The 18,758-nt window shown below is 40.1% G+C and overlaps 1 protein-coding gene across 1 annotated transcript in view; it reads right to left on the bottom strand.

Moving 5' to 3' along the window:
- Positions 1–757: 757 nt before the first annotated feature.
- Positions 758–18,758, bottom strand: part of LOC122808147 — a 644,680-nt gene continuing 626,679 nt past the window's right edge. Inside the window, exon 7 of the mRNA XM_044079118.1 lies at positions 758–968. Within this exon, the coding sequence (XP_043935053.1) occupies positions 815–968 (154 nt within the window). The 3' untranslated portion in view covers positions 758–814. The remainder of the gene's footprint in view (positions 969–18,758) is intronic.

Here is an 18,758-nt window from a genome sequence, read left to right as displayed (position 1 = left end):
GTCTGATTTACAGCTCTCAACATCAGTGGACCATGTATGACCAATCCAAATACTATTACACTGACAAACATCAGAGCATAACTTGGCTATGGGTACATCACCGCATATATTAACATTACATGAGACCGATATGTGACATATGTCCTGTACTTTCCCATGCGGTGTCTACGGAATGTGTTAGGTGTGCGGATGCTGATCGCGATGCATACACTCTATGTGGGCATATGTGTGCACATCCTTATCATGACGATTTGTTTCACCTATTGTTATGTGTACTACAGCAGTCTCTACTCCTGGCAGGGGTATACTAGCATGGGCCATCTGCATTTGCCAGTGTATGTTCAGTGTACCCTACACATGTCCCCCTAATCTGCATGATTGCAAGGTCTACTCGTGCACATCCCTTGGTGTTCACACACTGCTGTTGTTATTGCTGTGGGGATAGGGTTATATCTGCCACAGTTTCTGAACCTGACTATGTGCAGATACAGCCATTCTTAGCAGCCTTTTGATCCCTGCTGCAGTGCATTGCTTTCCTGAGTTAAATAGGTTGCAACATCATTTAGACTCTGGGTTGAAGATGTTTTTGTTTCATTGTATCTAGTTTTCTTCATAGTGCTCATTATTTTGTTAGGCAAAACAAAATACTATGATAGTTATGCTGTACATAGAATATTAAAAGGAAAATCATAGGATCATGGGAACTGAACTCCGTTTCAGTTTGTATCTTCATAAAGTTACCTAGAACACAAAGCAATCTGCTTTTAATTTTTATTAATCACATTGAAAACTAAAATGTAAAATGCATGTAATACTACACAAAAATGAATGAGGCACTCCTTTCACAAATCCACCTGTGAGGCTTATGACATCCATCATCATTCCAGGTTAACTGAGTATTCTTTTTAAATTGCTCTGTGGCACAGTCCTCATTATTAGAATCATTTGGTTCCCCATTTCCCCAGTATCTAAAAGAAAAGAACATAATTTGATGTTACATTATCATTTTTTGCCATATTTCAAAGCCTTATAGTATTAAGTAAACAGAAGTCTTATATCATAACATCACAATGGTGTTTCCATCCTTTGTGCCATAAGGTTGGAGCTGTCATTTTCCACTTATAACCCACCGGTCCACAATAGTGAAACTTTTAGAGACTAATAAATGGCAGTAAAGAAAAATGAAAAGAAAGCAGAGAAAATATTTAAATGTTTGAACAGTTCTTTATGTGATAGCAAACAGTCTTTTATTCAGTCTTATGTGAAGTAAAATTATAGCTTCTAGTGCAGTGTTGTGATTATGCCCTGAAAAGCTAATCTAGTTAAGAACCTTAATTGTTTTAGTACTTTTAAGTCTTCTGCAAGTGGATCACAACTGCTGTTGTTGGTCCCGCATAAACGTTGAAAGAAGAAAATCAGTTGTAAAAGCTGGTCGACACTTTCTGCCAACATTTAAAAAATGTGGCAAAACAGAGTATTAAACAGCTTTTGAAGCCATTTCTGCTACAGAGGGACACTTTTCTTCTGCCCACTATCTATGAGGTAGCACCAAGGGTTTCAAAGGTGTATAACACTTTACGTTCCTACACATTTTTCCATAAATATTAGTGCATGTAGCAGAAAAATATCTATGACTACAAAGAAGTATAATTGTGTCTCCCTACTCATAACTTTTATTATGTGTTTGTAACACTGAAGCCAGCATTCTCCTTTCTGGCTTCGGTTTACTCTCTTCTTGAGGTGAATCTCTTGACTTGAATGTCTCTAATACATAATATAGAGGATTAAATTCATGCATTCAATTCTAATCAGTTTATTATGTGTTTGAGACATAGATGCAAACAAACTCACTTTTGAGATCAAAGCCGAGAGGTGAATTTTGCCATCTATGTGGAGAACCCATATTAAAAGGGTATGATCAGTGATCTGATCATCATTTTTTGTAATGCATGGAGCTTTATCTTCTCCGTGTACTGCAAGTTAGAGAATGGAAGAAAGAAAGAAAGAAAGAAAGAAAGAAAGAAAGAAAGAAAGAAAGAAAGAAAGAAAGAAAGAAAGAAAAAGAAAGAAAGAATGAATGAAAGAAAGAAAGAAAGAGAAAGAATAGGACCAGAAAGTGTTTACTGACTTTTGGTTCTCCACTTAACACTATCAAACACACAGCAGTATACCTGTTAATTTCTTTACTCAAAAATCTTGGACAAATCAATGTGGAAGCAAAGCTCAAAGTCAGGGCATTTTTTTAATATTGCTGTAATTCACTTACAATGTTAATAATACAAGAGGTTTGCATCATCAAGTCTTCCAAAATAATAAAAAATATGAACATTTGAACTTATTGACTATAATACTAACCCATTTCTTAATTGTTTTAAGATTGCTGTCATATATGAAGAGTCTAAAGATTGAAATTTATTTCCTTCTAAGCTATGTTTTATTAACCAAGTGAATGCATTGTTGCATACTTTTAATTTAATAAAATTCAAAAAAATTGTATAATCTATTCCTGAATAGTTTTTCATTGACTATTATAAGTTGAATCTGACTAGAGTAGAATAGAGTTAAAATTTGCAGTGATGGAATAAAGTTATATGTCAATAAAGATAATGCCACTATACTCTCACAGTCTAATATGATTTTATAGTCAATGCTCTTCCTTTTAGAGTAACATAAGAATAAAGTTAAAATTTTTCATTTTTTTCATTTTTTTCTATAATACTTTCTCAGTTTTAAAGTAATTGCAGTATATATATATATATATATATATATATATATATATATATATATATATAGTAGATATATATATATATATATATATATATATCTTAGGATCTATATTATATATTCAAACTTTCAAAACTTTGAATCCCATATGTTCAACAACATATGATCGAAGTTTGAAAGTTAGAATATATAATAAAACAAAAAAAAAACTTACCTTAACAGTGCAGGCAGGGGGGAAAGTCCCCTGCACCCCTCCACACCCTGCTACTTAAATATACCAACTCCGAGATCACACTTTAGTGCAGAAAAGGGAAATTCCCCCATTCTGCACTAAATGGAGCTGTTACATTTAAACTTCAAATTCTTGAAATGTCGATCATATGGTGTCATCCATATGACATTCAACATTTCAAGTGTTTGTAGTTCTAATAGGAACTATATATATATATATATATATATATATATATTAGGTTATATAATAATTCTAATAAGAACTAACCTATCTTCAAAAGGTAAAAAAAAAAAACACCCATCCTATTTTTTATTATAGAGTAACAATTCTTCAATTATTTTTTTCAAAATTATGATTAATAATCTTGCTCACATCTTGATGATTTTTTATTCCTAAGCATTTTACTTCTTGTCCTTCCCAATTGTATTTATATTTATCTTTTAACTTACTATCTAGAAGCTGATTTAACACTAATGTTTCAATTTTGTCATTAAATTTCAGCAACAGTACTTTCTGAAACTTTCCAATTTCTTCACCTAATTCTTCATTTGAGTAGTTTAAATCTCCTATAGTCAGTAAAACACCATCTGCAAAAACCTTCACTTTCACAATCCTTATTCAGTGAAAAAAATGTCAATGTTATCATTGTTTCTTAAACTGTTAGCTAATAGTTCAATAACTAATGCAAGTAGCAGAGGAGACAAGGGGAATCTTTGTTTTGTATCTTTGTTTGAGATGAATCCTTCAGAGATGTAAGATCCAATTTTATTATATACTTTCGGATCTCTGTATAATTCTCTTAATATTCCAATAAATTGTTCTGGAAATGCAAATGCTTCCAAATATTTAAATAAATAGTTCTAATCCACAGAATCAAAAGTTCTCTCAGTATCTAATTACAGACAATTGTTTAAAATTGTTAATACCTTTTATAAGTTAATTCATTGACTATAAATCCTCTTTGAACTTTGTTAATTAAGTTATCTACTGTATCTCTTAATCTTATATCTTAAATGGAAATATTTTATAATCAACATTTAACAATAAAATAGGTCTATAAGATAAAACTAACTTTGCAGCTATTCTTTGTAAAAGTACAGGTGAAATTACAAAAAATTTCCAAGACGGAGGAATTTTTTATCACTCTGGATTATCCTGAAACTTCACTCAGTAATTTTAAATAATTAAAGGAAGCAGATTATCTAACTCCATACTTAAACCATATATCCTTGGGGCTTTGCAATTTTTACCTTTTTTAAAAATTATTTAATTTTTGTTAGGGTAATAGGTTTATCAAACAGAGAAATTTGCTGATCCTTAAGTTTATTAGTGGCATGCATCTTTAAATACTTATCAGTTTTACAATCATCAATTTATTATTTTTATTTTTATTAAAATCATTATGAAAAATTAAAAAAAAAACATTTCCTCTATGTCTGAAGTAAGCTTATAAATGAGTGGATTATGGATACTGCTGATTTATGCTTTTTACTTAACATTTTACTTTTATTAGCTAATCTGTGAAAATTTTTTGAGTCATTGCATAACTTTATAATTTTATTTTCTGTAGAGTTATTTCCACTTTATGGGTTAAAACTGGGTGATATTTTGTCACTAGTTTTTTAATGACTTCAGTAGTATCTAATTTCTGTTTATTGCTCAAATCTGGCTTTATGTATATCACCTTGTATTTTTAATGACTGCCTATCCCACTCTTTCATTTTATTATTAGACAATCTTCCTATTATATCCTTAACATACCTTTTTAAGGAATCCCATAGTATGACTTTATTAACCTGGCTATCATCATTCAACTATAGACAATTCTTAACTTCTTCCTTAAGATGACACTTATATTCTTCTAATTTCATCATATAAATTGAAGTTATGTAAATAATCTGAAATTTAATTTCATTCATTGCTATATTAATAATTAGTATATTATGATCACACAAAGGACAAGGAATGTTCTTTTTGCGTCTTTCGGCTTTTCCCGGTTAGGGGTCGCCACAGTGGAACTCTGGTCCACTAATGATTGGCAGTAGATTTTTACGTGCCGAGTTGCCAGCTCTGACACACAACCTTCAACGAAGGTATGCCCATTCACGCATGTCTCCACACAGAAGACGCTGTAGCTGAGAATTGAACAGGACAGCATCTTACTGTGAGGCAACAAAGCTACAGCAGCACCACCACTGCAGCACGCAGGACAAGGAATAGTTTCAAAATAATTAACTTTATTAAGCATATCTGTGGAAGGATAACTCCTGTCAATACTAGTTTTCATCTTATGGGCATAAGAACAATGGATGAAAAATAGTTACTTATCTTTTGCTTTTGCTATTCAATAAACTAAATTGCTTTCACTAATCCATTTGTTTAGTGCTTTAACTGATGCTAGAATTGTAGCTTTCTTCTGTTCCTTTGTATCTTCCATATAAGATATGAAGTTAAATTCACCAGCTAAACTTAGACAACTCTTCCATTGATTGTTCATAGGTTCATAGATTAGTACTAAGCTAACTGCCCTTGCGAGTCATTTTAAGCTTAGCCAATTATCCCTTGTGAGACTCAAACTCTGCACCTTGTGTTTGTAAGGCAAACACCTTAACCATTAGGCCACCCTCCCAACCCTTGTGTGATAGGTTTACATGATATTTTGTCACTCTTGAACCTATTCTGGGAGCCAAGTAAAAATTAACTTGTGTATAAAGTTTGCTATTATATTTAATTACTGCAAATATATACATTCCTTTGGAATCATTAAGAGATTCCGCAGCCCAAAACATTACATAGATTTTCTTCAAAGTGTAGCAGTTCCTCTCCTCTTTTTGTCAAAAGAAGCAAATTATAATTTTTTATTTATTTAACATTTGTTTACTGGGAAAGTCTGACTTGGAATGAACCAATTTGCAGTGGGAGGCCATGGGAGAAACGTTCTAGATGCATGTCTTTGTAATGTGGGAGAAAACCAGAGCACCCAGAGGAAACTTACAGAACTGCAGGAAGGACATGCAGACTCTACACAGAAGGCACCCCAGCCAAGAAGTGAACCAGAGATCCTCTTGCTGTGAGGGGACAGTGCAAATTGCTGCACTACTGCACCATGACCCATCCAAAATTAAATAAATTGTATATCTTTCTATCAAGTGAGTCTCTTGCAAGCATATGGTATCACCTCTATATAACTTTAAATATTTAATTAATGATTTCCTTTCGTTGCCATTATTTATTCAATTTACATTAATAGACGATAGATTAAAACTATTCATATTGCGTATTTGAGATTTTTTTTACCAAGAGATAACATTATAATCTATCCACCATTTTAATGTTGTTGTGTATAAAACTTTAATGTATACCTTCAAAATTATCTTAACTTTCCATATTTATGAATTCTTCCTTTCCACAAACTAAACTACTTAAACTCCAAAGTAACAAGAACAGAAACATTATATTAAATTAATGCACCGAAATCAGGAAACCCCATTGTTATTTTATTTTATATTATAAAGTATAACCTTTGTAAGAACCATACTATTTCAAGATATTGGGCAGGATTCACGAAGCCTCCATGTAAGAGTTACAAGGCTTACACGGAGGCTGCAGTTAAACGGTGTGATGTCAGCATGTCATGCATATGCATGAGGGCATGCTGAATCACACATAAGGCTAACACGGTCCGTGTAAGACAGTAGGGGGCGTGTCCGTAGGGGGAGCCCTGCAAACGGACATGCCCCCAGAAGAGTAAAAGTCCCAAAAGTAAATCCCCATGACAGAGTCCGTGTAAATGTGAATAAACACAACACAACACATGCCCCCACAGACTATGAACATAAAATGTATAAATGAACATCTTATATATTTTTTTATAAGTTCTAAAGATGTTTGCCCGTGAGTGCACTCGTTTGCGCGGGCATGCCCGTCGCTTAGCCACAGTTAGCAGTCAGTGGAAAAGCATTTAAGAACTAAATATGCAAAGTAAGCCAAGAAGCAATAGCGTAGCAGTAGCGACGTCGGCTGAAGAGGAGGCAGTCGTGGTTCGAGCCCCCACAACATCAATTTTTTATTTTTAGTGAAATAAGCATGAAACAAGTCCCTGACATATATGTACATATATAAAATGATATTTTATGTAAAATGTAATGGAATGGGCCATGTATTTTGAAGAAATGTGAGATAAAAAAAAAAATGGCAGATGTGCCTATAGCTGAGCTACAGTCTAACAAGTTGAGGATATCTGCTTGTAGGTGAACAGTGTTTTAACAGGTGTAAAATGAGTGCCCGTAGGCGAGCAGTGTTACAACAGGTGTAAAATGAGTGCCCGTAGGTGAGCAGTGGTTTAATAGGTGTAAAATGAGTGCCCGGGGTTGAGCAACATTTTAACATGCTGAAACTGTGTGCCTGTAGCTGAGTTGAGCGTAATATGCACGCTGACAGCCAAACCACGCGTAAACAGCGTGATCTGTTTGCGCGGAGCTGTGCACCGCACCAACAAGCTGACGGGCAACGTTGAGCAAGCTGTATCAAAACTGCCTTTACACAGACACACCTCCTAGCCTGTGTAGACAGTCATAAAATATAAAAATCAATGGCCAGGTTCGAACCCAGGACACCATGCACTATAGTCAAAGTACTGAACCACTAAGCCATGACAGTTGCACTTAAAAAAGCAGTAATAGCATATATATAGGAATGAATAGAAAAAGGAGCATGACAAAGCAGGTTTTGTGAAGCAGATACAATTCCAAAATGGCCAATCACAGATAAGTGCAGGAAAAACGGCATATATAAGCCCCATAGGCGGGAATACACAGCATAACTGATTGTGGAACCGACTTGCAGCCAGGATGTCAGGTGTAGGAGAGGGTAGTTGCTTCCGAGCACAGAGGTGGGGCATTGGGAAGTCCAAATATATGTTTTGGCTCCTCGTCCATAATCATGAGGCCCAACTCATGCAGGGCCAGGTCCTGTGGGGAGCATATAGGGCTGAGGCGTTGACCGGTTGGCACATGATCTCAGCAGTGCCACAGGAATACCAAGGACTGGTGAGCTGTTCCGTCACCACCATGCAGACCTGAAGAGACAGAAGCAGGACCAACTGAACCGTTGGATCCAGGAGGCCCAGCAAATGCCCAACGCCCCACTACTGAGTAAATTACATGTAATTATTTATGTAAGAAATTAACCTAGCTGATATTATGGAGATGTGTATTCCAATATTACTTCATTTATATTACAGCTGCAGGTGTCCATTCTGCGAACCGTCGAGCCTATGGCGATAGGCTGGTGCGGTTGCGCCACCAGGCAGGTCAGTAATTCTCTCCCTGTAACTGTAAATAAATATATAAGTATGACAGTTAGCAAAAGAGTGCAGTGTAGTCACTAATTAATAAAATGTGCAAGTAACAGTGTAAGAGAGTTTGCAAGTATTGCTTGATTACAAAAGTGTGATGCAGCCTGTAATCCAAACATAAAAATGAAACAAGTCTGAAATAAAGATGTCCCACCTGTAATATAATAGTACATAACTTGCAGCAGGCTGAAAAGTACAGCTGCAAAAGCTGAGTAAAACACATGTGTGAAATATATCCCTGTTGAAATTCTGAAACATGACATAAGTGAGACTGTTGGAAAGGATTGTTATAACTAAAGGTAAAACATATCAATAAAGCCTAGAATTAAGTACCATCCTGAATTGTAAAAATAAAACAGATGAGAGAGTGTGAGAAAGAGTTATGAATCCACCAATAAAGTAGTAATAACTCCTGAATAAAGTATACTGCAGTCAGTACAGAATGAAATGAATGTGACAGGCACAACCAAACAGCAACATGTGTTGAAAAACGTACTGAAGCTGGAATGTGTCTCCCAAAATCTGGATATGTTGTTCTCAGTCTGCAATATGCAGATAGTATGGTTGTCTGAAATACCAAACATCCACAGTTGTCTATAGCCATATAAAGCAAATGTAGCAGGATGATGTAGCTGAACAGAGCCAGATATGAATGTGTATGAATAAATATGAAATGCATATCGATGTAGCAGTAACATTCCTATCACCAACCTGAAGTAGTTATCACATAGGAAACTGTAGGCAGACCTGTAGTGTGTATATATCTGCAGCTAGTAGAAATGTACAGCATATGTATATGTATTTGAAGTTGTTAATTAAATATTTCTTCACCCTACCCTATAACCACAAATAATCCATTCCACGTGAAATGGGTATGTGCATTCAAAATTAACACCCTTGGACATTTGTCCTATTGGTTCATACATATTTGCATGTACGTTGATGCATGTGCCCTGTTCATACATCCAAACCTGATGGCCTGTTGCCATCAATCAACCCTGCATGTTGTTGGATTGTGTATTGCTGTTCAAATTATGCATGTGTTATGCTTGCTGTTCAATGGCTTGAATTTATGGGTGTTTGGTTAATGGGAATACAAATGCATGCTGTTACAACTAATTGTGAATGGTATTGTACGTAACTAAACCAAACTGTCATAACATAATGCAAAACATAGGATGACAGGGAAGGCGGGTTCCAGTGGACTCACCTCTCCCACCTCAGCTGGGAGTGCACCTGGCAGTAGTGCCCAGGCCAGACCCTCCTCCGGTGGCCCTGTGCCACCTGTGGGTGGAAGGGCTGCAGGTGATGGGGCTCATCCCCCCTCTGCAAGCGTGGCCAGAGGAGAACATCCACTCACCCTCCGTAGTGTCCGGACTGTGGTGCGTAGGGAGATCCGGCACACTGTGCTTGGGCCCCTACGCCAGCTTGAGGCACGGGTGGCACAACTCACAGGCATGCCTGCTGCCCGGCCTACACAGCCCCCAGCACAGCCCTGTCCTGGGCAGTGAAGGCACAGTGGCAACTGCCCATGGGTGGGGATCTCAGTTCCACTGTTGCCATCTGTGGGCTCATGGGCTTGAGATATCCAAACATCCATCCCCGTCAATTGTGTAACCTCCCCACATGTGTCATACACCACCCCTGTATGCGTCTTGTTTGTCTTGTCTGTTAACCTCCCCTACCTACCTCCTTAGATATACCAACTTCATGTACCTGACATACCACTCTCACCTGAAAAAAAAAAAAAAAAAAAAGGGCACTCTGTACCCACAAAAAAATTACGCCCCATACATAGCTGCCCATTTTGCACACATGTCTGCTGGACATGTAAACTGGCAATTACAATTGGCTGTACAACAAATATTATTGTTGCCCTCACACCTTTCTCAGGGGTGGAAGGTTTCAAATTTCACACCAAATTACAAACATATGCACAGCTGTTGCTGACGAAGAAATGGGCAGCTATGGGCCTTTCCTACATCCCTCCTGCAAAACTCAAGCTTGTTTTCCTACTGTCCTACCCTCTTTGTGACCCCGTTTTCACCACTTTCCTATCTCCCCATTTTCATTTCTTTCAAAGAAAATAGCATGGGTGTGCATGAGAGTAAGCACTTTTAAGCAGTAGTAAGCGGCTGTGCATTTCTGTGTGCTTAGCTAAGCGTGTGTGCATGAAGCTAAGCGGCAGTGTGCATGCATGACCTCCGCGTAAACCAGCGCTAACCCACTTACAACTGCTTAAAAGTGCCTTAGTCACTCTGAATGACAAGGCCTGTAGTTTACTCAGCAGCAAAATAAAATACCTCCCTCAGTCTCGAACCCAGGACCTTGGAAACACTAGTCTGCATGACTTACCACTAAGCCTTGAGTGCTATACAAGAACATTCTGCTGAAAGAAATATATCACAAAATATTAGGAATTAATGTAAAGGGAATATAGCAAGTCTAGTACACAAAGCATGTCATGTATCTTTACTGTCAAATCTAGTGGATTTGTAAAATAGTACTGTGTGCTGAGAAACAGTCATGCTAGTTGGTAGTTACTAGGTAATAATGTCACAGTAGTATCTGGCAAGCCACACACATACTCAGAGCAGGATAAACACTGCCATAGTTGAATAGTTAAGAGTTCAGACATAGCAACTGTGACTGAGTTACATGGATGTCCCTGATGTGAAAACAAATGTCAACTGTGCCCCACTGACACCCTGTCAAATGTACTAACAGTAGGCAGAAAGGTGTAACTACACATGCAATGGTAACTATGACTGACTGAAGGTATGCCCCACCTGCACAGCACAAATGGTGTACTAATACATATGCTTGAAATAACCCACAGTCACAACTGCAGAGTATCAGAATATGTCATTGGAGTAACCCACTGCTATGTACCATTCCATGGGGCTGATAAAAGATGCACCGGAGAGTATCTGAGGCCTGCTCAACAGCATGATCAAATACCCCTGTAAGTGTCAAGGCCCACACCATGGCCAGACCATACTGCATGCAGTAACACCCTACCACAACAAACACATAGGGAATTGCTGGCCAAACAGATTTAGCAAGCATTACAAGCTGTGAATGTAAATGGAAAATAGGAAAGTCATAGCAACACATTACAGGAAAGACACCTAGCAGGCATACAAGGAGTTAATGTAAAGGCCAAATATTGAAGCCATAGCAACAGATTGCAAGAGCCACTGCTATATATCAGTTACACCACAATCCCCACAGGAAAGCACACACACCCATATACACAGTATTACTAGTCGTAGGTGTCAGTTTACATACACACGGAGAACAGGACACTGGAGGAAGGAATACTCAGCTTACAGAACAACATGCATTGCAGTGTCTACAACACAGCCTGAAATATGAGAGACATACCAACCCTTACACTCACAGAACAGTGTCCACAGCAAAGCAGCATGGTCCCCACCCTGATAATCTGAAAGGGCTATGCCTACCTAACAGACCTTTGTATAGCACAGTCCTGTAATCACAGTGAGAACTGCAATCACTACACAACAGGCTGCATGCAACTAGTAAATGCTGGCTAACAATTGGTGCAGAGGTCATCACATGGACATGTGCAGATACCTACAAAAGCATCCTGTACTCCCAGTCCACACATGCAATGCTGTCATTGCACCCGCTGGAGGTAGAGGGAGAGAGAGAGAGAGAAAACAAAAAAAAGAAAAAAAGAAAGAAAGAAAGAAAGAAAGAAAGAAAGAAAGAAAGAAAGAAAGAAAGAAAGAAAGAAAGAAAGAGAAAAAAAAACCTGAAACAACAAAGCAAAGAGGCTGACAGAAGGCCAAGCAACTGCAAGCCTACACAAACAGCTGCAACAAACACAGGTAATGTAAAGTACTACTATAATACTCTACATACTGTGAATCCTCCAGATATGTTATTGGTCTGTATCTATGTATATGAAAATGTGCATAGGGACGGGGACATACTGAAACTGTCACTGAAGGCTCCACATACATATGCATGTGACGGTAGGGTAGCTATGTGCACATAGCAATGTAGGTTGTAGTGCAATGTACAAGTAGGTTGTACAGTAATGGGTGTTCAGCAGTACTTTACTGTGTGTGTATATACATATGTGGAACTAAAAAGGAGTATATATATATATATATATATATATATATATATATATATATATATATATATAAACATGTGTATACGTATGTATATCGAGATATGTATGTGTATATATATATATATATATATATATATATATATATATATATATATATATATATATATATATATAATATGCATATGTGTATACATAGATAGAGAGGGATGTAGAAATACATAGACAGATATAGTTTCACAGTGGCATAGTTTAGTACTAGGCTATCTGCAGACAGTGTATAGAATAGATTTAGAAACTTGTACCTCTGTATAGTAGTGACACAGTGAAGACCCCCCTACATAATAGCATTGGTTTACTGTGCCTCTGTCTAGTAGTGACACAGAGAAGACCCCTGCTGTAAACCTATGATCTCCCATCCACTTGTCAAGAATGCACATGAAGAGTGTCAGTGAGGGTCTCTGCCTAACATGAACTGGGATCCTGTTCCACAGTATGGGAAGCCTCTTAGTGATGGATCTGTCCCTACAGTATGTCCCATTTATATGTGTGCTGAGGTTTAAATCCATAGCTATCGTGCTTCTGATGGATTTGGATTGTATGAGGTGGAACATGTCCATCACTACCAGATTGGACATGGCCTACTACATCAGGCATAGATCACCCCTACGTAGGCAGTATGCTGTGGAATAGAGCATGAGTTGTTAGTCTGGCAGTATATGACAGTAGTTGCAGACCCTTGATCCTCCTGGTGATGTACTCATGGGGTCCCCCTAGCTGTTGCAAGTGCCAGGTGAGGTACATACCAAATGGGGCATAGTACACAGTCATGGGCCTGATAAGGGAGGAGTAGAGGGGTACAATGACCCCTTTTGATGTGGATGTGAATCCCTTCATGATAAGGTGGGCAAGGTAGGAAGTCCATCCAACCACTTTGGCAACATGGGTGTCAAATGAGAGGTCAGCATTGCACAGTGTCACCAGGTCTCTGATTACTTTGTCTGTACTCAGTGGGTTATTGTCTATGTGATAATATTTAGGTACCTTGTCCGTCCAAAAGGGTATGAGTATACATTACGTGGCATGCAGTGTCAGGCCATAACTCCGGCACCAGTTGTTGGTGTCCATGAGGCCTGTCAGTAGGATGTATGTGTCAGCAGGTGTATCGCCTATGGCGCCTAGTATGCAGTCATCTTTGAACAGTGTCAGCCACTACCCTCCCATGTCTGCTTCCACATCTGAGAATGATATGCCGAACATGAGCAGTCCCAGGACAGAGCCCTGTGGGACACCACATGTGACTGGCTCTGAGTCTGACATGGCACCTGTGAGGTTGACTATAGGGTTTCTATCCGTTAGCTGGTTTGCAACCCATCATGTGGCATATGGATTTAAATTTCAGCTGTTGATCATGTCTATGATGGCAGAGTGCGGTATTGTGTCGAATGCCGTAGGCAAGTCCAGGTAGGCTGTATGGACCACTGCGCCTTCAGCAATGGCTCTAGTGACTGATTTGAAAAGGTCAACCAGGTTCATAAGGCAGGATCTGCCCTCTACACAGCCAAACCGGGTGGGATCATGTGTCTACATCCCCAATGTCTCTGTGTATGGGTACCATAATGATCCTTCCCATAGTGTTGCAGACCAGGCTGGTTAAGCTTATGGGGCGGTAGTTACCAGGGTCTGTAGAGGTGCCTCCTGTGTGGAGTGGGACTATTGTTGCTGTATGCCAGTGTCCAGGTACATATGCTGTAGTAAGGCTACGGCTGAATAGCATGTAATGTGCATGTGTAGCTCCTCTTGCAGTTCACGTAGCATGCAACCTGCAATACTGTTGGGTCCCATTGATGCTGTGTTTACAGCTCCACTGAGGGTGGTTCCCAGCTGGACATCTGAGATGACAGGGAGGTTACAGTCAGCTGGGATAAGTAATTCCACATGTGTGGGTGAGGGAGGGGAGAAACCTGCACTGAACCTGTCTGCCAGACTGTTGGCATTATCTGTGTGTTCAGTGTAGCGTATGTCACTGTGAACTAACTGTGAACACAACTGAGGGTTCCCACCCAGGTGTGTAAAATAGCAGAAGAAGGCATTATGGTTATCTGTAGTGACCATAGCAATGTCCCTCTCATTGTTGGCCTTGCATGTTTGTATGACAAAATGTATCTTTCTACTACTGCTGATCAGAGATGCCGTAGCTCTATGGAAGTATGCTCTGCCATGCAGTAGCTACCTTCTGTTGTTATACAATTTGTTCAATGCTGGGGTCCACCAGACAGGACGCCTGCCCTTGGTGGAGAGGGTCATGGTTTAATTTGTGATTGCATGATCTATGCATTCTTGGAGATGTCTGTAGAAGCATATGTGAAGGTGTCTGCATTGTGGGAAGTGGATTACACTGGCCCAGTGGGCATTAAGGATACCAACTCAGTTATAAGACGTGTATAGTCAGCATGTGAGAGGTTCCCCACTGTAGTCTTTTGTGTTGTGGGGGAGGTGGGATATGTATATCCAGGGGGATTAGTCTGTGGTCAGATGTGACTAGTGAGGGGTATACTTCCAGTGTGTAGCACATTGTCCCCATGTTTGTGATGATCAGGTCTAGTATATTATCTCCTGTTGTAGGAGAGGTGACTAGCTGTTCCATTGCATTTGACATAGAGAATTCCAGGAACCTTTGGGCTAGGGTGTTTGGGGTAGAATAATGCACCCAGTGTATGTTAGGGTAGTTGCAGTATCCCAATATGATGGTGTGTGGTGGGACATTCATATCATCCAATGTCTACAGGAAGGCTGACTGTGGTCCCTGAGATTGGGAGGGTGGTCTGTAACATGCTACCAGTTGTATAGCAGGTTTGCCTACAGTTATCTGCACCTGGATGGTCTGTGATACTGGAGGTGTGTGTGTCCTCCATGAATATGGACACACCCCCTCCCTTTTTGTTTTTTCCTGAGTCCTGGGGCCAAAACACATGATATGGGGTATAGCCTGGTACCGCTGGTGTGCTCTCAGGAGCCTTGAACCAGGTTCTCACTTACTGCACAGACATCGAGATTGGTAGAATATGTACATACAGATATATGTAATACACACATATACATACATATATAGATATCTGTAGAGACTTATACATATACAGATAGATATGACTGACAACAGATATGTCTGTATATTACTATCTCTCACTCTCTGTATTGTAATAGTATGATGTTGACAACAGTACAGTGTAATGATAGCATTGTGGGTATATATCAGCATGCCTGATGTAGTTACAGTATGAATGTCATTGTAATGTTTTGTACACCCACAGTAATTACCACAGTGTTCTGTCTGCACATCTTTGCATACTGGTGGTGAGGCTGTGGAGGGATGGCCACCTACATAGGTAGCACAGGGGATACAACAATGTACATATTGATACTCAATGATGGCCATGTCAACTGCGAGTTGCATTCTGTCCACACACGACTCTGCAATGCAGATGTTTCAGGATGTTGATATCTGTGCAGTACTACACAACAGGTTCAAGGCTCACAAGAGCACACTAGCACTACAAGGTCACACCTCATACCATGCATAACAGCACCAAAACACAGAACTAACTATGACAGGAGGGAGAGTGTCCATACATGTCAAGGATACTGTGGTGCCAGGACAGGTAGCATACATCATACTAAGTCTGGAACTGCTGAGTGAGGGCTCAGGGTCTGTTATTTGACACGTGTATTATTACAGGTATGAGCATTTGGGTATCAGGCCAGTTATTCAACATTACAAAGGCACGTGGTCTAAACACTTGTGGGGGGTGAGGCTGGACCCAGCCCGTCTGACCTGGGAATGTCTGGGTACTGGCTTAGAGTGCCTGCATATATGCACTGTTACATATGGGAAGTCGTACACCTTGTTTGTTGTAGCATAGTCTACATACAGGCCTGCTGACTGTAGCTTTGTTTGTATGCATGTTTGCCTGTTATGTTTCTGAAACACTGATTCCACCTGCAGTGCAGATATACAGTGCCTCTGTGGATCCCTAGTGACATCTGTGTTGCTTACTGTACTGGTGTCCATGTGTCACTTGACAGAACGTCACTGTTTGTCCTGTTTGCATGTAGCTTGCCTGTAACACATTGCATATGACTTACCTCATATTTGCTCAAGACAGCATTCATATATGCCAGCACTAACAAATCAGGAGCACTACACCCTCACATAGTCACCTTGAGTACCTTGTTCCCCATTGGCCCTATGTGTCGTTACTTAGTATGGGAGTCACAATGCTATGGTAGCATGTGCAAAGGTCACCTGTCGATCTACTCTCAGGTTCAGTTGGTGAATCTGTGAGTCATGTGGCAATGTTACAGCTGCCTCATGTAAACAGACAACCCTCTCCCCTTCCCATACATGTACAACACATGTGAGAGATGCAACCACATAGCCAAACTAAGGGCTATGCTCTGTTTACACAGCACTGGCATTCCCTGTCAGGTGGAGTGGGATACTACAGTGAATACAGTACCAGTCTCCCATAGACCTGCCAAGGCCACAATCCAAACACAGAAACACACAGGTACATTATTGGGCTCTCAGAATAGCATCCTGCCTGAGCAGCTGACACCTGCAAAGCAGACACACAAGCAAACATTACGCCAGAGCAGAGCACATGTAACACATAGCTCACAAAGCCTGTGTGCTAAACAGTCTCAGGCCATATGGCTAGACAACACACCTGCTACAGTTGTATGAGGTACCTCTATTGTCATGTACACGGTGGTCCTGCTCCCAGGCTGAACAAGGTGATGGTCACGCTGAGCTGCCCATTGGGCACTATGATCCACCACATAACACAAGCAAAGCGGTCACTCCAAGGCATGTAGAAGTATGACTCAGTCATTGTCTGTGCCAGTGTGTATGACCTCTGGTTCACCTCCGTGGACTAAATGTTAGGGGACATAGAGATGCTCTCTGAGCTTGTGGCACAGGCTGGTATGAGGCTGGCCTTGAGTAGCATCTCACCCTCACCATGAATGCTGCCACAATATGTAGATAGGATCTTCGGTTTTTGCAATTAACATATCTTTCAGTGACATCCAAAGGGGATCCAATGCCTGTCAGTGTGGGATTACATGCTGGACATGCCACATTGCTTTGCTTGGGACAGCTTGCACCTGCCACCCATGGGCCGTTGTATATTGGCAGAGGCTGTTGCTACACACATAGTGCCTTTCTATGCAAGGCTGACATTACATAGCCACCTACACAGGCATCACATGGGATGGCACACTAATAGCAATGCTACTCAACGGCAGCAGTGTAAACCTCAAGATGAATGCAGTGGAAACTGCCCTTAGCATGGGGTACAGCAATATCCATGCAGTAACAGACTCCTGTTTCAAGGCTTCCAGGTTCACACCATCAGTGCCAGGTCATTCCTGATACCATGCTTGTCATCCCCAACACATGCACCAAAACAGAACAGGGGGGTGTATCCAAAGGCACCTCAGATACACACCCCCAGGTTGGTGGCACTGCACAAAGCATCAGAGCCTCTCCATGTGCAACACACAGTGGGTTAGACTGCCTTCAGGTTCATAGCCTGGCACACACCCACTCCCATACCCAGGAAATCCACTTGGCCTTCCTAACAACACTGGGAATATGATGGTCTCTACACACACCATTATATGGTTGTACTGCAACTACCCAAACATACAGTGTGAGCATTATTCTAGCTGCAAGACCCTATCTGAAGGGTTCTTATCATTCCCTGCATTGCTATGGAACAACTTGTTACCACTCCCACAAGTGGTGACAACATGCTGCACCTGTCCATCACCAACATGTGGACTATATGCTCCAGACCAATCATGTATCCCTTGCTGGTGGGATGACACCATCTACAACCCACACTGTATAGTCACATACCACATGCAGCCCCTGCACAGAACACCACAGTCATACAGTTGTCTGATGCATATTCCATGTATTCCCATGAGGCAGGCTTTGGACATGGGAACTCTTGCAGTTCACAGGTACATATGTGTAGGAAGCACACACATACATCATGTGTGCATTGACATTACTGATATAATGTATGTGTATGTCGTGCAATATTGGGAACAACACCCCACACACATGGACAAACTGTGTGACAAAAATACACATGGCATTTGTAGGATACAAACCCCTACCTAACTATGTTAGATAACTTGTGATAGTCGCAGTAGCAGAGTGTACTATTTGCATTACTGGGAGGATTGCTTTCTCCTGCTGTACGTATAGGGTGCTGACATCATCAGTGTTTAGACAGTGGAATATGCAGCATGTGTTGTGTAGTAATAGT

The sequence above is a fragment of the Protopterus annectens genome, chromosome 8.part0, assembly GCF_019279795.1.
Source record: "Protopterus annectens isolate FY-2018-M chromosome 8.part0, PAN1.0, whole genome shotgun sequence".
Taxonomy (NCBI): Eukaryota; Metazoa; Chordata; order Ceratodontiformes; family Protopteridae; genus Protopterus; species Protopterus annectens.
Note: the sequence above shows the minus strand (reverse complement) of the source record. Positions and strands in the feature narration are given on the sequence as shown.